This window comes from Monodon monoceros, unplaced genomic scaffold, assembly GCF_005190385.1.
Source record: "Monodon monoceros isolate NGI ecotype Baffin Bay Population unplaced genomic scaffold, NGI_Narwhal_1 Super_Scaffold_5, whole genome shotgun sequence".
In the NCBI taxonomy this organism is placed as follows: domain Eukaryota; kingdom Metazoa; phylum Chordata; class Mammalia; order Artiodactyla; family Monodontidae; genus Monodon; species Monodon monoceros.
Genome location: NW_021703782.1, coordinates 87,370,141 through 87,396,375, shown reverse-complemented (window position 1 = coordinate 87,396,375; position 26,235 = coordinate 87,370,141). Strand labels below are relative to the sequence as shown.

The 26,235-nt window shown below is 44.1% G+C and overlaps 1 protein-coding gene across 5 annotated transcripts in view; it reads right to left on the bottom strand.

The window, feature by feature from the left end:
- ZNF462 (zinc finger protein 462) overlaps nucleotides 1-26,235 on the bottom strand; it is a 144,322-nt gene that overhangs the window by 50,844 nt on the left and 67,243 nt on the right. For 3 of the 5 annotated variants that reach the window (XM_029202706.1, XM_029202705.1, XM_029202707.1), the window contains exons 5-7: nucleotides 25,603-25,886; nucleotides 21,715-21,833; nucleotides 17,143-17,337 (exon numbers count right to left, since the gene is read on the bottom strand). In XM_029202706.1, the coding sequence (XP_029058539.1) occupies nucleotides 17,143-17,337; nucleotides 21,715-21,833; nucleotides 25,603-25,886 (598 nt within the window). The remainder of the gene's footprint in view (nucleotides 1-17,142; nucleotides 17,338-21,714; nucleotides 21,834-25,602; nucleotides 25,887-26,235) is intronic. The other 2 variants (XM_029202708.1, XM_029202709.1) reach the window with 1 other exon arrangement.

Here is a 26,235-nt window from a genome sequence, read left to right as displayed (position 1 = left end):
GAGGACTAGAAGGGCCTGGAGGGTGAGAGCAGGACCCCGCGCAGACACAGGGCCTCCAGGACAGCTGCAGTGCAGGATGCGGCAGGAAGAAGGGGTGAGGAGCGACCCCGAGAGAAAGAGGGGCCCAAGTATCAGCTTTCCATGCTGAGCTTGAATCTACTATGAAGGCAGAGCAGACAGCCACTGGAGGGTCTGAAGCAGGAACCAGGTGAGATAAAGGCTTCGCATCTGTACCTTTTCTAGGTCTATCGATTGCACCCAGAGCCCTGCCCCATCTCTCAGATAGGGAAGGCGGCTTGGCATAAATGCATTCCCACCATGAGAGAAAACCAAGCAGCAGCACCTTCCTTATTGATGAGGGATAGCAGCAGCCACCTATGACTCCGTGCTTTGTGTTGTCAAGTAGAAAACACCAATGTGGTAACTCTTCCCCTCTGGATTTTACTAGCAGGTTGGAATTGTTCATTTGAAATTCAGTTCCTACTGCTTCAACTGAACACATTACATTTACATCTGGAATAGATTATGGTCCTACTACCTAAGGGAAGGAAAACTGGAAACCCAGGAGGCTACCTTTTCTGCTCCCTACCAACCCTTCATGTGCAAGAAAATACCAAGGAAGCACAGGAAACCAAGTGGTATGTCCACACGTTGGCAAACACCGAAAAGACGTAGGCGCCAGCCAAGATCTTGTGGTCTGTTTTTCAAATACAGCATCTCAGCAACATCCAAAAGGTTTCTAAATCTGTATTGTACTCCTTAATTTTAACACCCATGTGTCAACCCAAGGACACTTAATACATATTTCTTGGACTCAGACTCAACTCAATGGTCAAAGTATTATCTTGTAAAGTGACTCAATATTCTCCTGGATTCATTAGTGTTTTATAAATGGTTTGTTTCATCATAACAAATATTATATCTACTATATGTTAGGTATTTGACAGATACCAAGACCATCAGAGCTCACATTTCGAGAGCTCTCTGGTTCTTAGGGGACATTATTGAAACACATATGAAAATGAGTGCGTGCTCAAGGAACAGAGCCAACGCCCACGGGCATTTCTACCTGTTGTGAGCGGAGAGCCTGCAAGACACTGTGGGTCTGGGGTCAGAAAAAAAAAAAATCCAAATCTTGACTTACTGCTTTAAACCACTGTCACGATTATCTACAGAACACAACTTTCATTTTACATTTACAGGACATCTACTCTAGAAAGTGATGTCCAGAATATAATATGCCAGGTGTTTAGAATAGAAAGATGGGCCGTGGGCAGGACAAAAACCCTGTCCCTGAAGAGCTCCCTTTCTGGTAATATCGTGGAGTCGGCAGAACGGACCACGTGTCCCCCGGCGAGGTCGGCCACGGCACTGTGGGGTTTCAGAGGAGGGAGAGCTGACTCATGTCTGGCATCACAGGAAACACCATGGAAGCGAAACGTGCACCTGGCTTTGAAGGACAAGCTGGGTCTGGACATGGGGAGGCAGAGGAAGGGAGGGGCAGCTGGGGGATGGGCATGGAGAACGCCGAGTGGGAATTTTTTGTTAATAGGCCAGGTAGAGGTGCTAGAGGTTCTCGAACAGGAGAATGATAGGACTCTCAAGCTTGCTTAGAGTGGACTGAAGGGAGCAGTGTGCAGGTGGGGTGGCTATGGGAATGGCTTGGGTAAGAGACGGGGAGGGGGGAGGGGAGGGGAGGGGAGGGGTGGGTGTGACAGGAAGTAAGAGACGGAAACCACAGGACTGGGTAGGCAACTGATGGGGTGTGGGTCCAAGGAGACCCGGATACGCAGTGGATTCTAGCTGGGTACCAAGAGCCCTGGCAGAGGGGCAGGCCTGGGAGGAAGTTAATGAGTTCCATTTTAGAACCTCTGCGGTGGAGGCTGAGTGGGACACCCAGGTGGAGAAAATAAAGAGCAGATGGAAAAGACGGTCTGGGGCTTAACCTGATTATGGCTGGACGTGGAGATTTTGGTGGCATCCTCAGAAAAGTGAGAGTTGGTTCCGTGTGTCCGTGAAGGGGGAGAGCGCAGAGGAGAGGAGTGAGGACCAGGCTGGGGTCTACATGATGGCAGCTGTCAGCGAAAACAGGGTAAAGAGATGGTATCATCAGAGAGGCCAGCGGAGAGCCTGAAACATACAGTAGGACCCAAACCACGGGAGGAGAGCTTCCCCGGGAGGAAGGTCAGCAGTTTTAAATGCCACGGACAAAAAAAGAAGGATGAGGCAGGAGCAGAGGCCGTGGACTTGTTTGTCTGGAGTTGCTGTCCACCTCTGTAAGAGCCATTCCATTAGCACGCTGGAGCCAAAGCCACGCTGCAAAGGATTCCAGAGAGGGCGGGGAGGAGAGGAGGCGGCAGCAGGTGTAAACAAGGGAGGAATGACTCTTTCCCAGAGAGAATGTCTCTGGGGGTGGCCAGCAGGTCACTTCATGAGTGGTTTCAATAAAACGCTGAAGGCAGAACACAGACTCTAGCAGTTTGAGAAGAGAACGAGTGGTGAGGAAGAGTAAGTTGGGAGTATTGGTTGTTTTCAAGAGATCTGAGGCTAAGATGGCAACTGCAGGAAATACTGCAGAAGTTCTTACCCAAGAATGGTTTTAATATTCAAAACACAGAGCACTCTCGCAGGGTTCATAGCGCTCCCTTTTCTAGACTCTCCAAGGGAACAATAACACATCTGAGAACGAAGATTTCGGGAGACTGTGTGACATCGTAGACAGAGCTGTGGAGTTAGGCCGACTCCACCCTCCTCCAACCCTGCCAGGTAGTAACTGTGACCTTTCTTAAGACTATTTTCCTCCTTCCAAAAACAGCAGGAAGCTGGTTACGGAAGTTCCTATTTTATGGAATTGTTGTGTGGATTAAACCAGTGTTCGTAAAGTATTTAACAGACACGCAATAAATGATAGTCATCGTTAATTTAAAATATATACTGATTAATGCCAATAATAATAATGTCTAACTTCGGGACTTACCACTGCATTACACCCACTGGTTAGCACATCAAGTGCAAAGGAGTTTCTTGTGTAGGTGGATTCCATTAAGCCCCAAAGTCCAAAGAAATTTAAATCAACAGGACTCCTGATTAAGCACCACTCTGCAAACACTGAATTATTTTAGACTCCCAAGAAACAATTCATGATGTTAAGAGATTTCACTCAGCTTGCAAGGCAAGATGTGAGAGTATTTTTCCTTTTCCATTAAAAGAATAAATCCTCATCAATCTCTGGTTGTTGACAAATTATCATAAATTGACAAGAAATTTGCTTTTACTATGCTACTTTAATACTAAGATTTCTACAGTACTTTAGAATGTGAAAGCATTTTCATATGCTATCTCATTTTATCCACAAAATAACCCCCAAAAGTAGGCATCACTATTGTCTTACGTATAAGAAATCGTGGAAGGCCAATGATTTATCTCAGCCCACACGCGTGAGACGGAGGCAGTCAGGCCCTCTGCCTGAGGCTGCCACATGCTGGATGGTCCGCCGCCTCCAATGTGGGTGGTACTTCCTGGATTTGGACCTCAAACTCAGGTGTCCAACATCCCCGAGCAGACTCTTAAGGTAAGATGATCTATACAAATAACTGGTTTTGGAAAGATCATTCGCTCCTCATTTTCACTAGCTCCAGCTGGGTTAAAATGGGTCCTCCTGGCATCTGCTCAATCAAAACGCACCAGCGATACACAGGAAGAGTCATGCTCCGCGCCAGTACTGCAGTGCGACCCTAAAATTACACCGGACAAAAAATCGTCCTGAGTTGGGGAAGAGGTTCCATGGAACCCTCGCATGCTTCACCGGAGTGGGAGTGCCTGAGGGGAGCCACGGCCACCAGACGTCCTGGAGCAGGACCTCTCGTGTCTCACATGCTGCTGACCTACTGCTGTTCATCACCTTCACACCGCTTCGGGAGACAGGAAGCCCAGGGGTCACAGGAGAGATGCTCCACCTGGTCCACAGGGAGAGCCTGGGGCTGCGGGGGTGGGGCTGGTTAACATATATGGCTTTACGTCGCCAGCTCAAGCACGGTCATCTCCTTTTACTGGGACGATGACGATTAGTAATAAACACCACCAATTTACTCAGTATATTATGAAAGCTGTTTTCTCAGACACTGTTCTTGCCATCTCGCCATTTAGAAAATGTTAATTAATTAAATAAATAAAATCTTAAACCTGCCCTTGACTTAACACAGAACTGCCATCTTTCCACCCCGTAGTTCTCAAACACTTCTGCCCTGGCAACACACAGTGGGTGGACATCTGTGTAGCCGACGTTCTTCCCTAGGGACACTGTGATTTAGATAATATCCCAGAAAATTAGAGAAGGCAGAAATGTAGTGAAAAGTACTGGGACAGAGACACATAATAATAAAGCCACTGAAAAAAAAGGAAGAGAAAAAAAATTCTATCCTGTATTTTAACACTAAACTTAATCATTTTTTAGACAATCGTTTTTTTCCAGTCTTTCATTATATAGGTAACATAACCAAGATGCAAAAGTATACTGTAAATGTATCAGCAAAAATGGTCTTATTTTATTATTAACAATATATAGAAATTACTGATTTTAATGTGTTACTTGGGAAGTTTACTTACACTTTACTGCCTGCCTTTAATTGAGTTATCACAATTGTTCCTTCTAACAGACACACTGGTGGCATTATTCTTTTTTGCATGCAAGTTAGATGTGGATTTCTCCATCTTTCCTTCTCTGTATTCCTAATTAAAAACTTCCCCATGGGCAACATTTTAAAATACTGTTAAATCAGAGTAACAGAAAAATCACAATTCACAAGTACAATACAATAATTTGTGATACCACAGCTATTAACTCTAGCTCCTCACTCCATTTATTCACTCTTAGCTTTGGGACAGACAAGGTAAACCCTGCAGCTATCTGCAACTTCTACCACCTTGGTTGTGACCCCATGCCTGTCTCTTTCACTCAAAAAAGTACCTTGGAATACTTATAAGTAAACTGATGTTAGAGGGATAAATCGGAATAAGCTCAAATTTATTTTTAAAAATAAATTGATAGGGGCTTCCCTGGTGGTGCAGTGGTTGAGAGTCCGCCTGCCGATGGCGGGGGACACGGGTTCGTACCCCCAGTCCGGGAAGATCCCACATGCCGTGGAGCGGCTGGGCCCGTGAGCCATGGCCCCTGAGCCTGTGCTTCTGGAGCCTGTGCTCCGCAACAGGAGAGGCCACAACAGTGAGAGGCCCGTGTAGCGCAAAAAAAAAAAAAATTGATAATTTCAAAAAGATACATGCACCCCTATGTTCACAGCAGCACTATCCACAACAGCCAAGACATGGAAGCAACCTAAATGTCCATCAGCAGATGAATGGATAAAGAAGATGTGGTATATTGATACAATGGAATACTACTCAGCCATAAAAAAGAATGAGATAATACCATTTGCAGCAACACGGATGCAACTAGAGATTATCAAACTAAGTGAAGTAAGTCAGAAAGAGAAAGACAAATACCAAATCACTTATAGGTGGAAGATAAAACACGACACAGGGACCTCCCTGGCAGTCCAGTGGTTAAAACTCTGTGCTTCCAATGCAGGAGACGGAGGTTCAATCCCCGGTTGAGGAAATAAGATCCCACATGCTGTCCACAGGGTGGCCAAAAAGTACAAAAAAATAAAAAAATAAAATAAAATATAAAACAAATGAACTTATCTACAAAATAGAAACAGATTCACAGACATAGAGAACGGACCTGTGGTTGCCAAGGGGCAGGGGGTTGGGGGAGGGACGGAGTGGGAGGTTGGGGTCAGCAGATGTAAGCTGTTATATACAGAACAGATAAACAAGGTCCTACTGCACAGCAAAGGGAACTATATTCAATATCCTGTGATAAACCATAGTGGAAAAGAATATAAAAAAAGAATGTGTATCTATGCATAAGTGAATCACTCTGCTGCACAGCAGAAATTAACACAACCTTGTAAACCAACCATACTTCAATATAAAAAGAAAAGTAAATCAGATTTGTGGTTAATAGAGATAACCTTGAAAACAGATTGGGAAAGCCTGAGATTAGAGCCAGGAAGACCGGTGGAAATCAGAGGAAGTACAAGGTGAGGGTTATTCAGCGTTGGGGTCTGGCGGGTTGGAAACCAGAGAAGGACAAAGGAGGCAGAGACACGAGGATGCAGGAGAAAGCCCCTTTGAAATGGCTACGCCTAGGATCTGGGTTGGCTAGACAAGGGGTCGGTAGTGGTCAGAGAGAATTTATGGGTTTGAGATGCTGGAAGTAGAGTGGCTATGGTGAGTCCAGCCACAGATGAAGGGTGGCGGAACACAGTCAGGAAGACGTGAATCTCTCTAGCTGGAAGAAACCAAACATTCACTGAGTCGTGACCATTGAGTCTAGTATACTGAAATTCCAGAGCACGACGGTCATGGCTGGGGTAAAAAGGCAGGCTGTGAGCCTGGCACTGAGTTCACTGAGGAAGCTGAAGGAACATTCCAGAAGATAAGAAGGAAATAAGCAGAGAGCAGACACTTGGAAAGTGAAGGAAGCAAAAATGTTCTCAACAGGTAGCAGCAAGTAAGGACTGCACTCACTGTTCTTCTTGGCTGCTTGGAGGAAAGGGATTAGTCGCTTTGGTCACAGAGAGTTGAGAGGGAGATGGAGTTGCCATGGGGGGCGGTGGGGGGCAAAGCTAGTTAGCTGGAGGAGGGAGGTGTGACCAAGGAAACGTGCAACATCATGGTACACACAGCACAATTCCACTGGCTTTTTCCAAACATCGTGTGACACAGCTGAGCTCGCGGTCACTAAAATTCCCAGGCTTTTTTACACATCAACTACTGTTTTGTCTGTCTGTTTTCCTTGTGTGTGGTTTATTCTGCCGCCCTAATTCACATCAAGAAATATTTATTGAATGGCCTGCCAAGTGCTAAGACTCTGAAATAGTCCTTGACCTCAGAGAGCACACAGTTTAGTTGTGGAGACAGATATGATAACCGACAATTATAAGAATATTTGGCAAGTCTAGTAATGGAAGTGAATACACAGGTCAGAAGCTACCCAACATGTTTTATATTTATTCCCTAACAAAATCTCATTTTCAGCTCATTACTCTGAACAGTCTAGACAGTCTGTAATCTTGATTTTGTCATTTAACTATGGACCATTTGCCAGTATTTCAAATGTATTAAGTCTTAAGCAGTAGGAAAAGAGACTTTACTTAAGTAATTTTTTAGAAGGTGAATGAGCCTTTAAAGTGAAATAAACGAGTGAAATTTTGATTGGCGAAACCTCAAAGGCCTTCTGTAATTCTGAGACTCCCATCTTAAACACATATATCACATTCACACAAAAATTCTTGAAGCCTTTAAGTACTCAATGTTTATGATTTGAAGGGGAATCATTTTTGTGGGTTTGTTTTGAGATATGGACCCTCACATTTTAAAACTAAGGTGAGTCAAATAGTGACAGAATCTTCCAAGTAAAGACAAGAACATGAAAAAAAAGTAGTTTGTATACTGCGGTCCCAGTTTTAGAAAAAAATTAAAATAACAAAACAGAGCCTGTCTGTATATGCAAAGAAGAAACATCTAGATGATTCTACCGCAGACTGTTATTAAATTCTTTTGGGTGCAGAGAGGCTGGCATTATGGGTGGCCCTCACATTTTATGTTATGTACTGCCATAAAGCTGTTCTTTAATCCTAAGTAGGTATTACTCTTGTCATCAGGAGGAAAAATCCATGCAGACATCTTCAAAAGGGATAACTACCTCCCATGACTAGGTTTAATGCACATTCATTCTTGAAGACTTACAGGTATCAACATCAGGCACCCATAGCTCAAAAGTACCCTCCCACTGCCAAAGGGGACAGGGACCTCGCTGCTGGTCTTCCTTGTTTAGCCCAGCTTCTTAACAATGAAAAGACCTCTTCCTGGTGTTAATTACCCCTACAGTTTGGTTCTACCTCCCCTCATCTCGCCAGCTATCCTCCCAATAACTCCCCTACACACCCTCCACTCTAGCCAGACTGGTCTTCTTGCCATCCCAGGAACCCTTCTTTAAGTTTGGTCACTTCTGATACTCCTCCCACCTGGAATAGACTTCGATCTGCCCATAAAAAAAATCCTACGCGCCCTTCAAGGCCCAGCCTGAGTCCCACCTCTTCCAAGAAGCCCTCCAGGACTCATCAATTCCTTCTCTTCTCCATGGCTGCAGCCAATAAAATCCAAATGCAAAATTTCTCACTTGTTATATTCTGTTCTTCTAATTAACTCTACGTATTTATTAACTTAAGCTCTAACTATCAATCAACAATAAAATTTGGCTTTATTTTCCTTTGGAAGATTCCAGGGCCCCCAGACATCTAAGAATAGGTTTCATCTTCTCCACTCTGGCTCACTTATGCATGTGGTTTCTGCTGCGACTCTCTGATGAAATGGCACAAAGGTTAAGGGCATAAGCTTTGGGCTCAGACAAGGTCCACCACATATATGTTTTATGACTTTGGGACTCATCATTTCAGTCTCAGTTTCCTTTTCTATAAAATGAGGCTAATAATAATTTGTAATTCTGATTCATCAGACATATTAAATCTGATGGCAAATTTAAGGCAGTCAGCCGAAGTAAATAAAAATTATGATTAATTTTACCACTTCAGAATTAAACCAAGAGACGACAGCCAGAAACCTTATAATAACCCAGAATGGATGACTTTCAAACTGGTCATGGAGAAAAAAATAACTAGGAGTGCTAAAAAATCAAGGACTACAGGAAAGGTTGAGAAGGTCATCCTGTGTTGCTCGATGGGGCAATCACAACAGCTTTGGTGGAGGGCTCACAGCACATGAACATAAGAGATGACATAGGAGGTGGCTTCCACGAGGCAGGTAAGAATATTTTGTGTCCCCGAGGAAGCTGGAGAGCGTAGCCCTGGAATGACTTCTCCAAGAGCAGTGTACAGGTAAATAAAACCTTAGCTGGGCCCTGTACTCTTAGCCAAACACCTCTTTTGGGTTGACCCTGATGACTATGAAACTACTTACAAAACAGAGGAGCACTCTGGCAGGAACACGTCCCTTCCTGGGCATAAACAGCAAGGGACTGACTTCAGTAAAAGGCAAGCAGATCCAACTTACCTGAACCTTTCACGTCAGTTTGGCCAGTCTTTATCTTGCCGTTTTTGATTAAGTACCACCACTGGAATTTTTCAATAGGATATTATTTAGGATTATGAATGAATTAAGAAAATGCGTACATCATTTGGACATGCTGGGCCATACCACCAAAACTCATATAATTTATTTTAAAAAATAAATAATAGCTGCTTCAAGAAGGTTGTTTCTGGCAACTTCTCATCTCGGCTCTTAAAAACAATTCTTTTTCACATGCCCATCTTGCCCGGGACATGCCCTCTGCTCCAGCAAAGCTGCCCCAGGATATCTACCTCTGAATCATGGCTCACACACACTAGTCCTCCCAAATCCAATACCCTTCCCTCTGCTTGTATAAAATCCTCTAGTGCAGAGCAGTATTTGGAAGAGAGGAGAGGACCTATGAATCATAAGAAGTCTCAAAAGAGTTTAAGGGATTTTATATTCAATAAAATTGCACTAAAATATCTAGCTCTGGTTCCAGGGGAAAAAAAAAATCAAGGTGGGCAATGATAAGACAAAAAATCTTCCTCTCGAAAAAGACCCGAGATAATTTTAGATGATTTGCCTAACAACTGAATATATTTTCTGCCAAAGAATAAAGTAAATTTCTTCTTCCTTTTAGATACTTCCCACAACTGAGGTTCTGGAGGACTTTAAGGTAACCTCCAACCAAGAAATGCAAAAGTCAGCTGCGGAATTATGAAGCAAATTCTGGTGTTGCTAGGAACTATCTCTGAATGAGTTGGGTAGTATATGCTTGTACTTCTGAGGAACAAATGTTTTTCTTGGCATGGGAAGAGGGAGATGGGCGAGTTGACTGAGTTCCCAGGACATGGAAAGCTTATATTTGAAATGTTTTTCAATCCTTGGCACATGAAACTGTGGCGAATTCAGAAAGTCACAGAAATCTCAGGCAGGTGGGTTTCTTGGGAAGGGTCTATCACATGATATTCGACTTCAGGGTAGTGATAATTTCGGAGGCTCCCTATTTGCTGATGAGGGCAAGGTCTATAATTTAACCGCTGAAGACTTTTGGATGTCTAATAGAAGATGCGGAATCATCTGTACCACTTTGCACCACTGGAGTTACAGGATTCTTAAGTCTTTATAGGAGAAATGCCACTCCTCGTAATAAGCACTAAAATAAACTCTAGATCAGATTTTAATGTAGAAATTCTGAAGTCAAAAAAGGGAAGGTTAGTATTCTCTGGCCAGATAATTTTGAGACCAACAGAACCTATTAAAAAATAACGGCCAAGGGCTTCCCTGGTGGCACAGTGGTTAAGAATCCTCCTGGCAATGCAGGGGACACGGGTTCGAGCCCTGGTCCGGGAAGATCCCACATGCCGCGGAGCAACTAAGCTCGTGTGCCACAACTACTGAGCCTGCGCTCTAGAGCCTGCGGGCCACAATTACTGAGCCCACGTGCCACAACTACTGAAGCCTGTGCGCCTAGAGCCCGTGCTCTGCAACAAAAGAAGCCACCGCAATAAGAAGCCCATGCAGCGCAACGAAGAGTAGCCCCCGCTCACCGCAACCAGAGAAAGCCCGCACACAGCAACAAAGACCCAACGCAGCCAAAAATAAATAAAAAATTAATTAAAAAACAAAAATGACGGCCAAGCCACTGAAATTATGCCTTGTATCCCACGTGCTATAAACGACGTAGATCTTTGTATTTCGCAATTATTCACTCAGGAGTCATCTTTAAAGAAACCACTCTTCTTTCTTTCACCCCAAGAGAAATCTGACTACAACTGGAACCTGTGTGGAAGGGTCTTATGCCCTAGCAACTAATTGGATCCTCTTAAAGGTTGAATTTTATGTCTGACCTATTTAGAAATCTGAAAAGCTTCTCTTCAAAAAGCAGGCATCTCAGATCTTAATTTTTAAGTGTCAAGTATTGCTGCAGTCAAGGTTAAATGAATTGATAGTTTGGCGCCAGACTTAATACAATTCTTAGAGAAGATTTTCTTTCAAGCATAAGTGTAATTCACACAATAACAGTTTTAAAGCTCTACTTAATGCCCTACATTTCATATATAAAACAAAGAATATATTTAGGTCAAGTTATATTTTAAGTGACATCTAGAAATAGTCTATATGTTAAATATAAAGGTCTATAATGACATTTATTAAAGACAGGATTAATTTCATGGGTATTGCTGTAATTTTTTCCACCAGTCATCTATGGCAGGGTTCAGCAACATACAATCCATGGGCCAAATCCAGCCTCCCCTGCTTTTGCACATAAAGTTTTATTGGAACACAGCCATGTCCATCTGTTTACATATTGTCTACGGCTGCTTTCACATTACAGTGGCACTGTTAACTGGTTCTACCAGAGACTCTATGGCCCACAAAGCTGAAAGTATTTTTGATCTGGCGCTTTACAGAAAAAGTGTGCCAATCCTTGATTTATGGCTTGTAGAAATTAACCACTACAAGTCTCCTCTAACCCATATATTATGTTAAAAGGCTGGTGGGCAAAATTTTCAGGGAGAGTAAAACATTTTTACTAATCTATGAGTTTTGTTGGTCAGTTTCACTCTATAGCTTCTCCGAACCGGATTTAACAGCAAGCAAACACTGTATGGTTTTTGTTTTGTTTTGTTTTGTTTTTTTGCAGTACGCGGGCCTCTCACTGTTGTGGCCTCTCTTGTTGTGGAGCACAGGCTACGGACGCGCAGGCTGAGCGGCCATGGCTCACGGGCCCAGCCGCTCTGCGGCAGGTAGGATCTTCCCGGACCAGGGCACGAACCCGTGTCCCCTGCATCGGCAAGTGGACTCTCAACCACTGCGCCACCAGGGAAGCCCACACTGTATGTTTTTTGACACAGACGCAGAGAACAAGCTAGTCCATTCCAGGGTCAAATGATTATGTGCGCTTGCTCCAAGGCGCTCTGCTACCAGGTAACCACACTGGTAATGCCCATCTCCCCAGTGCCACCACACTTCCTGTCTCCTCCTGAGTACTGGAAAGGCTTACACCCTGTCTCAAACTTCAGTTTCCCACTTCTGTACAGAAGGTCTCGTTATCCAGGGAACAATGATAAAGTTGGAAACACTCTTTGGTCAAGGAAGATCATTTCCTCCTGGCAGACTGATGCGTCAGAAAGCTTCTCTTAGAGCAATCCCTAAGGTTTCATCTTTGGATTGTCTGTCTTTTGAACTTGCCTCTTAAATGGAAATGAAATTAACTTACCGCTGTACAGCTTGGTTCTGTGGAGTTGGTCAGACAGGCTAGGAGACTCGGTACAATTAACTGAACTGAAAACTGTGATGCCTCCAAGAAATCGTTGGTCAGTTCAAAGAAGTCAGTATTTAATAAGTATCTACCTAACTATTCCCATTGGAAAATTAGGGGACAGAACCAACAGCATATCCAAAAGTACAAATGAACACCAAGAAGATCATCAATCGACGAGAAATCAGAGTAGGGCTGGGGCTGGTACATGTCACTCTTTAGAAGAAGTTAAACTCAGAGACTGGTAGACAGAAGCAGACAAGGAAGAAACCTTCCAAGCTCCCAGCAGAGCTTCTTCAGATGCATGGAAGTGGAAATGAAGGCGGAAGATGCTGGGGACAGCAAGTACAGAGATGGCTGGAAACGTAAGTATTTGTTGGAGAGACCACTCAGGATGGAGAATGTGGGACTGAGTGGTGAACTTTGAATGCAACGCAGAGGACTTGGATTTTGACATGAGAAGTGCCTGTGGTTTTCTGATGAGAGGTGCCTTGATAAAAATAGTGCTTATCAAATATTATTCTAGAGATTAGAACCGAGAAGCCAAATGAAAAGTTGTAACAGAAAATCCTTCTCTTAAAAAAAAAAAAAAAAAAAAAATCACAAAGCTCCTTACATTTTTCTACCAATTCATACCAGCAAAGCCTTCTCTGCTGGGTGGGCTACAATGAGGTCTATCTTACAAGGGGAAGGATTTCATGACCGAAAATTCTTGGTGTTTTCCCTAGGCTGCCATTAGGGCACAGACTGAAAAACTATCTAATTCTCACACATCTTATTTATTTTTTGCACCTGGTCTTCGTGTCCGATTTTTGTTTTAAGCGTACCACGCTAGCTACTTCCCTAAAACAGGCCATTCCGTACAGCATAACTGGACAGAGAGAAGAAATAAAATCAGCTATTCTTTAGGGGAAATTCGAGGGAGGAGAAAGATGGAACGTCACCAGTGGCCTGACTTCTTACTAAGGATAGAGCTGAATTTTAAATTACATATCCACTGCCCAGGCACTGTGGAGCTACTCAGGCCTAAACAAATCTCATAATGAAACTACACTGCTCTAGTTTCTTTCTTGTTTTATAGATGTATGTATATGTGTGTTTTTCTGTACTGAAAGCACAGACTCGGAGAAAGCCTGAAAAAACCCAGTCCTCTATTTTATATGGCAGAAAGAGCCCAGTAAACACAAACACAGCAGAGCACTTCCTCTTGTTGACAACCTTATGATTTCCCCTTAATGCACTGTTTAGAACAGCAATTAAGTGTCATTTCCCATTATCTTATACACGGGATCAGCACTGCTTTTCTTTCCAACCGCCAATCGTGAAGGACATACAGAGGATCCACGTGCTGGTGAGACATGTCAAGACTGATAGCCCAGAGCCTAAGAGCTCTGTTTATGTCCAGAACAGGTGTGCGGCCAGGCAGTGGGAGCGAAATCACCCCTCCACCTTCTCACATCTGCCTCCCCAGCCTCCCTCCCTTATAGGGCTCCCCTCTGCACTGCGAGGGAGAGCAGCCAGGGAAGAACCTTCCTGTTCAGCCCGTTTCCTTCTGCCGGAGAACGCTGGCTCGCTCTCAAGACTGCAAGCATTTGACCACTGCACAGAGCAGCGAGCGTGTCCAGTCGTTTTATTCACATCCCTCACTAGGGGATCAGAAAGCCAAGGACACACTGGTGATTTCCCTGGTTTTATAGATCTCTACTCCCCCCGAGGCCTGCAACACATTTTTGGTTCTTGTGTTCAGAGCGCCCTGGCATCTGCAGCGTGGGAAACCTTAACTGAGGGCCAATGGCCCTACAGCTTCCCCCTATTAAAATGTGCAACTGGATTTCACATGCGTGTTTCAAACACCATTCAAGGCGTGATTTACAGGCTACTGTCTAGCCCCGCAGCTGTTTTTTCGTCCCCCAGATGTAGCCACTTCTAGGAATCCACCACTCAGCTCCCTAGCAGACAGCCTTCCCATTTTCAACCTCTTCCATCATTCTTGGGCATCCAAAACCTTGCAAGACCTACATCAGAAGGATTCAAGAAGATATCTTTTGAACGGACACACTATTAATTTTTCTTTCCACTCTATCCATTCATGAGAACAGCCCATTTGATGCCTTTTTTCTGTTTACCCCACCTTAAACCTTTGGGTTTACCTCACCCAAATTAAACAAATCACTGTGGACCCACTGATCCAGGTTATTTATATACATTAAAAACAGCACAGGTCCAATGAGTTCTGTGTACGCCTCACTAAAGAGTTGCCACCCAGAGCTTTCACATTCATTGTGTTCTTTCTTTAGAAGAAAGAAAAACACTTTTCTGTGTTGCCCAATTACCTCCCTGTGGCTGAACAGACCGTCGGTGCTATGCAGGGTTACTCAATATCGTTATCACCATGTTTCTGCGACCACCCTCCTCCCAAGGTCCTAACCGTCTAGCTTCCAAGAACCTGAAATCGGCCCCAAAAAGGTTAGGCTTCAGGCTTAGGGCCGTGGTTAGTTCAATGCCACGCTGATAATACCCTCTAAACATTTGATTTTAAGCTGCTGGGTGGCCAGAATGGCACTGTATCCATTTATGATTCTTCTGTGCGTTGCACACCTCCTGGCAGAAAGTACAGACTCAGGAAGTTGACTGAACCCTTTTTCAGCCTACACAGAGGGAGGCAAGCCATGCGGTGAGTAGTCTGCGGGATTCCCTTGTCCTGAGACTAAGACCCGCCTTCCAAGGGGGGCGGGGGAGGAGGACAAAGGGAAAAGAAGGTACAACGTGGAGAGAAATGTCCCAGGAAAAGCCTTTGCTGGGAATGGTGTTTGGATGTATCAATTTCACCCAAATGGTTCCACAAGCGTAGCTTCCATTTCAGATGAAACCAATTCATTGACAATCATGTGAAACAAGACCTTACAATTTACATCAAATTCTATTTTGCCTTTTGTTGCAATATACCAATCTCTTACAAAGAACAGAATCTCAAGGTGCAAACGGGACATCTTCTGTGGCCTTTCACATGTGCTCCCCCCACCTCCTCTCCACCCCTCACTCTGAGACTCTTAAGTTTTCCTGGAAAACAACAGCGAACACAGGTTAAACTGCCACACAACAGCTGAGGAGACAGCGCGCTCACTTCATTCATTACAAGCCACCCTCGTAACAACAAGCCTTCATTGTTAAACAGAAGTCCTTCAAGACAGGAATACCGGCAAGGAGTTATTGTGTCTAAGCTGGTGTTTACTGATATGCAAAGGAAAGGCCACCAAGTTCTACAACTCAGCAACAACAGCTGGACTTTAATCCCAGGACTTACCTTTTCTTTTCCTCCCACTTGTCTTCGCCCAGACCTTGTGAATGAAGATTCCTCATTTACTCTTTTGCTATTTGGATAACCAGCCCACACGGACATGTTGGGCTGTCAGATCTTCAGGTTACCTGAGGATTCTATCTTTTTAAACCCTTACATTAAAAATAACCCCAAATTCATACGTGTCATAAATGGTCTCAAAAGCCAAAACTGCAATCAAAGGATGTAAAGTGCTGAATAACATGACCATTTATTAAATACCTACATGTGTCAGGTGTTGTGTGAGGCATTTTACACATGTACCTTTTCTCATTAATCTCTCAAGGCCATCATGAAGTAGGTATCATTATCCAATTTGTCATGTGAGTCTAGGAAGCTAAGATTGCCCAGGAAAACACAACTGGCATTGAGGGAAGATTCAAAGCCAAGCCTTTATTCCAAAGAGCCCCTGAACTTTCTTGCCAGCCCACTAAGTTCCTCTCAAGGACCTAGTAGCAGACCTTGGGAAATAGTCCATTCCGTGACCTGGGAAGCATTCAGGCTAGGGGGTAGATAACTGGTTACCAGAGATGCCGCAGAAGGGATTCTAGCACGAGAGGCTCACGGAAGAGAGCAGCTCTCAGGTCTTCTACATCACTAAGAATCTCCAGACTCCCTCCTCTCCTAAGCACGAGATTCTGCAGTCATCTGAGGTGAGCTGAGTAATCAACACCCTTCTGTTTCTTGGGCGGATCAAAACAACAAGCCATCCTTTGCTCGCTCTGCCATACCCGCCATCTCTCGCTCTCATTCTCTCTCTCCTACAGCTTTAGTTACACTGCCAGCGAGGAGACCCCTTCCAGGGCTTCCCAGCTTTAGTCTGAAGCTTCCAAAAGTGGGCAGTTACACCCTCCTTCCAAATGACGCTTCCTCGACATCCTTCAGCCATTAACAGAAATCACTATGTTACCCCTAAATTATCTTGTGACCCCATCAGACACATGCCCCCACCCACTCACCCATTCCAGTCCCTCTGAATTCTGTCCTTAACTTACACATCTGGCACCCCGAACACTTCACAGCACATGTATTTTTTAGGACAAGACAGGATATCAATAAGTAAAAAAGTCAGCGAAGAAAGAAATCTGCCTGGTATTCATCCTCCTCCTTGCTCACAACCACGGCGGAAGAATCCAACACGAACCCATCACACATGTGCTCTTTTCACAAGCAGCGGGCACACCAGTGCAGGGGCGTCTGGCCTCAGCACCAAACAGATGCTCACCGAGTTCACTTCACCCTCCAACTCCAATGTCTATACTGTTCCAACCTTTTCCCGTTTCTTCCTTCACTTGAACCGCCACGTTTTCGTGTCAGATTTTCCTCTAGAAAGAAGGATGGGCCGTTAACCCCAGCCCACCTCCCCCCACCCATGATTGATGGCGGCTCGGAAGCCCGGTTTTACCATTGGAATCTTCCACTTCTTCGGCCGGGGTGGCTTTTTGGGAGGAGGAGTGGTGGGCGTGCGAGGAGAGGAGACTGACAATCCTCGGCCTGGGGAGGGTCAGGGCTTTTCCGTGGACCTTGAGGGAGTGTTCCTTCAGCTGGCTGATGGTCATGGTGGAAAAGGCGCACCAAGAACACTTGTAGGCGTGCTCACCTGGAGGGAGACGGTCGGCGGCAGGGGAGAGGGAGGGGACAGGGGACGAGGCGGGTGGAAGACAGAACAACAGGGTCAGTGACTCCAGAGAGCCCGTCTCAAGCTGCACGGTCTGAGGACCCTCCCAGACCAACCCCCTGCCCACTGCCACGACCACAGGGCTCCTGGAGGATCGGAACTCTTTTAGGAGCTCCGTAATCAAGTGACCTGGTCCCTTGCCATCTCATGCTTTGTTTACAGGGATGAGCCTACGGTAGATTCCCCAGCAGAGAGTGAAACCAAATGTCTAGGTAGCTCCCTCGGCAAAGGCTTCCCGTCTGTCTCCCTCCCTCTCTGTACTGGAAATGACGATGTCCGTTTTCATTCCAGCCTTTGTATCATCCACAGAAAACAACACACTCCATTCTTATTCCAAGGGCCGATCGGTGGCTTTCCGAGCACGAAGTCACTCAGGGCAAACTGCCGTGCTATCCTCATAATTTACTTCCTTGCTGACTCTAGGCCTCCTGGATTCCACACATCCTACCCGTGGGGTTTTCTGGGACCAGTTCACGAACCTCAGCACAAAACTCCATTTCCCTATCTGATCAATAGTACAGAAATGGGTGAAAGTCATTTCTTTAACTGAGAGAGGTGTGCTTACATATATAAACGTGTGTCTGCATTTAGCTCCAACATTTTTCAATAAAAAGGACATGTAGGTAAAAATAAGTATTTTTCTTTCGTTAATTTTATTGGAGTCTAGTCGATTTACACTGTTGTGTTAGTTTCTGCTGTACAGCAAAGTGAGCCAGTTACACATATACATGTATGCACTCTCTTTTAGATGCTTTTCCCATATAGGCCATCACCGAGTAGCGAGTAGAGTTCCCTGTACAATACCTATACAGTAGGTTCTTATTAGTTGTCTATTTTATACATAGTAGTGTGTATATTTCAATCCCAATCTCCCGATTTATCCCTCCCTCCCCCTCCCGCCCCCCTGGTAACCATAAGTTTGTTTTCTACAAAGTATTTTCCTTTTAATTGTTTTTATACCACTGAAATACAGCACAGATCACTATGACCAAATTAAATGAGAGTATGATTTATCTTTGCCCTAAGTCAGCTTTTACATGAATTGCAATTTAAGAAGGGTGTGAAATGGGCATCCTTATGTCGCTGGACAGACAAACACTGGTACGATCAACTCGGAAAGCAATTTTGCTTTTTATAACAATAAGCTTAGAAAGTTCATGCCTGCAACTCAATAATTCCACTTCTGAGAATTTATATTAAGGAAATACCCTTGAATACTTAGAAATCTCTGTTTAGAAATATACATTATTTATGCTTGAAAAAGGGGCGAAACAACCTAAATTTCCAACCACTGGGAAGTGATTAAGTAAATGTGGGTATATCTTCTTGATAAATTACTATTCATGAAAATAAATTCTCGAAGAGTTGACAATTCATAGAAAACTAAAATACTGAAACTCAGAAAAATAAACAGAAAAGCATAATACATTTTAGATTAAATTATAATCATGACTATGGAAAATAATTATAGAGGAAATGGTTGAAAGGAAATATTATCAAACATTAACAACAGTGGTCTTCAGATAATAAGATTATGAATGGCTTGACTATTTCTTCTTTCATTTTCAATTTTTTTCTAATGAACATGTATTTTTAAAATTTATTTTCAAGTGAAACTTAAAAACCAGAGAAGAGGGAAAGGAAGGAGAGGAATAAGAGAAGAAAGGATTGTTAGTAACGAAGGTTTTGTGGACCAGTGAATATGAACTGAGGACAGCGCTGATGTGCTATAGACAAATGCTCACTAAAGCAGAGCAAGAATGAGCTAGTAAACCTCCACTCTTTTTTTTTTTTTTTCTGCATGCGGGATCTTCCCGGACCGGGGCACAAACCCGCGTCCCCTGCATCGACAGGCGGACTCCCAACCACTGCGCCACCAGGGAAGCCCTAAACCTCCACTCTTGCTTTTACCCTGCTGAGATGGTTACTTTCCTGTCACCCCGAAAATTACTAAGTGGTTTCATGTGAACGGAGACCAGCGTCTGAAGTCCCGCATTCAAGCCTCCTTCTCACCACTGATGACCCCCAAAGCGTGCATTTCCAGGAAAGCCTTGAAGAGACCCACACAAAACCTTGAATGAGGCAACATACTATAGCCCAAAGCAGAAGAGAAGCACAAAGAAGTCAGAGGACCCGAACGAGAACACCAGTCAATTCCACACCCCTCAGACCATGACCTGTTAGCTACAGGATAATGCTGGGTATGAATAATGGTGTTTACTGAAATAATAAATATATGTCATATTGTACACTACTGCTCTCCTTATTCCATTTCTCAGTTTTTCAGTGCAAACCTGGCCATATGAACCTTGGTGGGTGGTTATAAGTAGCATAACCTGAGAGAGAATTCAAATCCAGGTATCTGGTTAGTACACACTACCTTTTACCCTATAAAATAAAATAAAACACTCCATCTAGAACAGACGAGTCAAGAGTCTTCTGGAAAATGATTTGGCTTTCTCCAAGCCAAGCCACTCTCTGTAGCTAAGACCAAGTCATAGACACCAACGGTTCAAGGTGTGTGGAGAACTGGATTACGATGCTCCCACCCCCTCTCTCTGGATGCTTCCTTCCTGCAAACCAGCGAGCACAGAAGACCAGTCTGCTTGGTCAGCTCCAAGAATATACACTTCAGCTCAATGCCCTGGACTCAGTGTGTAGCCTGTGGCACTTTTTTAAAGTCTTTCCCACAGGCCGAATCACTTACCCAACTCCCACTGGTAAAGTGTTTTTGACAAGGCTGAGATCTATGGGGAAAACTCCCCAGGATAGTGTCCCGAGTGAATAATTTACAATATACACCAGTTAGAAAAGAGTGGTTTGAACCCCGAAGCCTCTTACTCCATGGACTTTAGTAAAATGTTCTGGAAGATATAAAAATACTAACAGATAGAGAAGAGCCCATATAGCTAATCCGCCATCCCCTCCCCCACCCCCAGTGGGCTTAAGGCATCCTGAAGGCTTCCGTAGTTTTTTACTCCATTAAGCCAGTTCAACGGGAGCCAACCTTCAGGAAACAGCAGAGACGTGGCTGTATTTCCACAGGGGATGAGGACATGACAAAAGTGAAGGACTCGGGTTCTGGGCAGTTAATAAGAAGCTAATAAGGGAAGGGAAGCTAATCAGGGAAGGGAAGCAAATAAATGAGACAGAAGAATTCTAGTTGATTGAAAAATTTTAAACTAGAATTCAACTAGAATTCTAAACACCTTAGCTAGCTGAGGAAACTCAGCAGGGAGACTGGATCTCTAGAAGAATCTCTGACAGTATCGCTAGCTATTCTAAAGCTATTGGTTCCCCAATTTTCCTTTGTTTGTTGTAAGTTCCTCAAAGGCTGACAACACCTCTGAGAGGGCCACAGGCTGCTGCCGAGTCGGGCTTCTCAGAGGACTGGGGACATCCTGGGAGGAGGCCCCCCAGACCCTGCCACACTGCCTTTCTTACTCATGCCTCTTTTCCTCTCTTGGATGAGTTCTGATTAGCCACCTGTGGGCATCCTCCATCACATGCCAAGTAGAAAAGAGCAGAAGAGAGAGGGAGGCAGCATCCTGTGAGCGACAAGGATGTAGGCTTTTGTTCTGGAGTCAAATTCTTAGTGAATGGGCTCTGTGGCCTTGAGCAGGACACTGGGTTTTGAGTCTCTGTGGCTTCATCCGACACTGAGGGTGACAACATCTAACCTTTGGGGCTGCCCTGAAGATTAAATGAGATGATGAATATACCAGGCTTATTAGTACAGAGACTGGTACGTAAGGGATGTTCATGAGACGAGCACAATGAGATGGGATGATAGAGTGATGGAGATCAACACAACTCCTGGACACTCATGACCCAAGGTCATTTCTTATCTGGGATGTGGAAATGCATCTGAGGGCATCTCATGAGAAATCTCACACATCCTGAGGTCTCTGTGTCCCTTTGAACGTCCCCAAGATTATCACTTTATTTTAGTTGGAAATTATCTTCAGGAGATGTACCAATTCTTGCATTTCCATTAGAAAGTCCAGGTAATTTAGAAATTTCTCTAGAAAACAGAACCTGTGAGTAGCAAGAATCTGTCAGTAGGTATGTGTTAGTTGCATGAATCAACTATGACATGCGTGACACGGTACTTGGTATTATTTTGCCTTTGGGCCATTCTTTAATTTTTTTAATTAGATCAAAATAAAACTGAATACACAACCATCTCAAGAGAACCTTATTCTCATGTGTATGGAGCAAGAGACTTAAAAATTTCACTCACTGAAGACTATTAAATTTCCAACTCAGGGAACTAGTGCACCGCGAACACCAACTCACCAGCATGAGCTTTGAGGATGTGTGTCTTCAGCCGGCTGTTGTAGGAGGACTTGAAGGAGCACAGCTTGCATCGGAATGGTTTATGGTGTCCGTGGTGGGTTTGCATATGGCGATCCAAACTTGATGCAGAAGAAAAGAAAAGGAAATGACAATATTAAAAATTGCACCCAACATTTTCTCATTGCCCTTTTCCAGAAATCCCATTTCTAAGCTGTTCAAAGTCATTTTGTTACTTTCCAAGGATGGTGCTTACAGGAGGGAACAAACAAACAAACAAACGCAAACTGGCAAGAGTTGGAGAAGCTAAAGGAAAGAAGAGATCAAAATTTTTTTTGGATTGAGAGACATGGCAATGGAAACAGGTCTTGGTAGACTTATTTTCCCTTCTCTAAAGCACTGTGAAGTAGAAGAGGACGTCTAAAAAGAAAAGGTACAATACGGACAAATTTAAGTTTTCTGAAAAGTCAATGAGGTGCCTATCAAAGAGTCCTTGAACTTATACCATAAAAAAAAAAAGGGAATTAGAGAAATTTTGCATGTAAAAAAGGCTGACTTTCTTCTTAAACCTTAATTCCGCTGTGAACACTTGAGCAGGGCACTTGCAGTGGGCTATTTTCAAGGTCTTTCTAAATATGGAGGTCCAGTGCAGGTGTGTTTACAGGAAATCATGTGATCCAAAGGCTGGCCATGCCTTCTGATAAAACCATGTTTGCTGTACATCCGTATTCCAGAAGCAACTTATAAAGAAATGATTTAATTATAATTTCCCAGTATTTCATAATAATTACTACTCTAAAAAAATAATAAATCTACCAAACGAGGTGTGGGAAGATGTTCTAATTTAATTTGTTATCAATGCCCCGGAGAACTAGATTCCATTCTAAATAACTCATATGGGAACAGTACTGCTTACCATTTAAATACATAACGTTCTCCCAAGCTCCAAGGCAGCCCTTTCCACACTGCCTAAGGACACCACCCGCTGAATGTCCTTCAGCTATCTTAAACTCAACCAGCCTGAAACAAACACGTCAGTTTTTTAAAATCCCAAACAAATTCTCTTCTTCATTCCCTTCTTTGTAGAAAGAACCCTTCCAAGCTGTCAGTCAACCGGCCTGGAAACCTCCGTGCCATTTGTACTGTACTCTGTCCCTCTTCCCCTCCAGTAAGCCAATTTTCCCAAGACATGAAGATCCTCCTTCCCTCAACTGTTCCCAAAGTTCCATTCTAACTTCGTGGATCAGCTACTATCACTGCCTCCTAATTGGTCTCCCCCATCTTTTTTCCAACTCAAAAGCACAAGCGATGGAGTCAGACTGCCTGAGATCAAATGCCAGCTATTACTCACAAGCCGAGTGGCCTTGGGCAAGTTCCATAACCCCTCTGTATTAAAAGGCCTCGCTTCCCTTATCTAGGAAAGGGAGATGATAATGGGACCATACCTCATAGGGCTGTTCTGAGAATAAAATGAGATAATACTTGAAGGCACGTAGCACAGTGCCTGGCACACAGTGAGGCTCAATAAATGTTAGTGATTAAGATGCCTTCACTCGTTTCAGAGTCTTCCTTTTACCAGTAATGTGTATTACAAAGCACTAATTCTGCATTCAAAGACCCCCCAAATGCAGTCTCTACTCAGGTATTCAGACTTTACCTTCTACTATTCCTTTACATATCACTTAAAAATTAGTCCAACTAGACCGCCAGCTGGTCCCTCCTAAGCATCGATCTCTTCCTCAGGGCCCTACTCTCTCATCGTTTCCTCCACGTTGCATGTTCTTTCCAAACATGGCAGGTCCTGTCTTCCTACTTCAAGACTTGGCTCCAGTGCTCCCTGTTCCATAAAACCTTCCCGATTCTTCCAAAGTAGATGTACCATCTCCCTTCTTTGAAACTTCATTGCATTTTATTGATACTTTTTTTTTTAAAGACATGTGCCTTGTTTTGCCAAGTCATTTGCGTGCTTGCTTTACTTATAACCCGACTAGACCCTAAGTTCCCTGAGATCACCGACCATGTCCTATTCATCTTTATATTCCCCCAAAGCCTCAACAACAGGGCATATTTATTCACAACGATTTATTGAGGTTGTGTGTGTCAGAAAACGTTGAGAGTTGCTGTCCGACAAATACTTATCGAACGGATGAGAACTACACAAGTTTGAGGCCAGGGCATGAATCTGATGACAAAGATTGGATACTAGGCTCTGTATAATCATAAAAGAGTTTGCAACCCATCCTAACCTCTGTGGAAGCATCACCCCTTCCTGCCTTTCAACAGACACTAACTAGCACTTTATCTTTTTTAAGAAGCAAACAGCCCATCACTTATTTTCAATTATGATAAAAATAAACAGCGTGTCAGTCTCACCATCAGTCACCTTCATCCAAGACTGCAGAACACGTTATTGAAAAATTTCTTTCTCATACATACAGTCGCGAGAGAAAGGCAACAAAAGGTTGTTTCTTCTCAGAACCATCCCTCTTCCTATCGCCCCGAAAAGCCTCACACAAAAACCCAAATTTTCAATTTCAAAGCTGTGCCAGGTAGCAGGAAGCTCCGTCTCCTCAACCCACCCTGTACCTCAGGCACCTCTCTGGCATCGATAAACTTCTTTACCATTCCAGGTCTTTTTAAAAATGCCAAGCAATGACCCTTTGGTCACATGGGTTAAAAAGTCCTAATTTTACCTCCTTAGCTGCTTAGAATTTCCCAAATGGAACTTTACTTCCTCAAATGATGGTTAGGTTCTGGATCAATGTTCGACAGACGCACCAGTAAACTCATCTACCCTCTGGTCTTTCCTTGTGTAAGTCACAGCAATACCTCCAAAATTATCATTTAAGAAAATGCCCAATTTAGAAAACTCTAATTCAAAGAGATACATGCACCCCAATGTTCACAACAGCTCTATTTACAATAGCCAGGACATGGAAGCAGCCTAAATGTGCATCGACAGACGAATGGATAAAGAAGATGTGGCACATGTGTACAACGGAGTATCACTAGGTCATAAAAAAGAATGAAATAATGCCATTTGCTGCAACACGGATGGACCTAGAGATGATCATACTAAGCGAAGTAAGTCAGACACAGAAAGACAAACACCACATGATATCACTTGTATGTGGAATCTAAAAAACATGGCACAGATGCACTTATTTACAAAACAGAAATAGACTTACAGACATAGAAAACAAACTTACGGTTACCAAAGGGGATAGCGGGGGCCAGGGAGACCGAATTTGGAGTTTGGGATTAACAGATACACACTACTTCAGGGGTCCCCCAAGCAGGCCGCACAGCAGAAAGTGAGCGGCGGGGGAGCGAGTGAAGCAAGCTTCATCCGCCACTCCCCATCGCTCACATTACCGTCTGAACCAACCCCCCCGCCCCGCGGAAAAAACTCTCTTCCAAGAAACTGGTCCCTGGTGCCAAAAAGGTTGGGGACCGCTGCACGACTTTATATAAAATAGGTAAACAACAAGGACCTACTGTATGGCACAGGGAACTCTACTCGATATTTTGTAATAACCTGGAACGGAAAAGAGTCTGAAAAAGAATGCGTATATGTATTGTGTGTGTGTGTGTGTGTGTGTGTGTGTGTGTATAACTGAATCACTCTGCCGTACGCTTAAAATTAACACAACCTTGTAAATTAACTACACTTCAATTTTTTTTCTAAATGCCCGATTTCGCCAAATCTGATGTCAGGCAAACAATCTCCTGTTCTCAGCCCCATTTGACAGGTGGGGTGACAGAGGCTCAAGGTAACACAGCCAACTGAACGGCAGGCCTGAACCATGAGTGAGGCCTTCAGACGCCTCCAAGCGCTCCTGCCTTCCACCTCCTCCAGTTACCACTTGCACCCACTCGGTGAGCACTTACTTGTGCCTGAAAGCAGAAACAAAGGAGCAATACTGGCAGCTGTACTTGTCCTCGCGGGTAAACATGGCCAGGGCCAGATGGCTCCTCTCATGAGAACGCAGCCCCTGCATGGACATCAGGACTCTGTCACATTGACTACAATGGTATCCCCCCGGCCGGGTTTCATCCTCCAACATTCCATCAAGCAAGCAGTGTTCACCATCCACCCGGTCCGCCAGGGCGCCACTGGCATCTTTGGCTGCTTCCAGTCCATCCAGGAACAAGTGGGAAGGGTCTTCAGCCTCCTGCTAAGAGAACCACACACACACACATGCCCCACCAACAAAATAAATATCCATCATCATTGCTCCCAGCTCTCCTCCTCTCCCTTCATTCTCCCAAACTCCTGTTAAGCATTTCCTGTTAAGGCTTCCTCCCCTGCCTCTCCAGCTCCCCCTAGAGGGAGGGCAAACCCAACTGCCATCCTTCGTGCAGTGGTGGTGATGTGAGGGCAACATATCCGGACACAGGTTGCTACTGTCTGGGAAAGGTGAGGGAGCGGCTCTCCCACTTTGAAGACAGTTCACTCACTTACCTTCTATCTTAAAGAGAAAATTCAAATTGGGATCCTACCGAAACTGATACAAAGCAGGT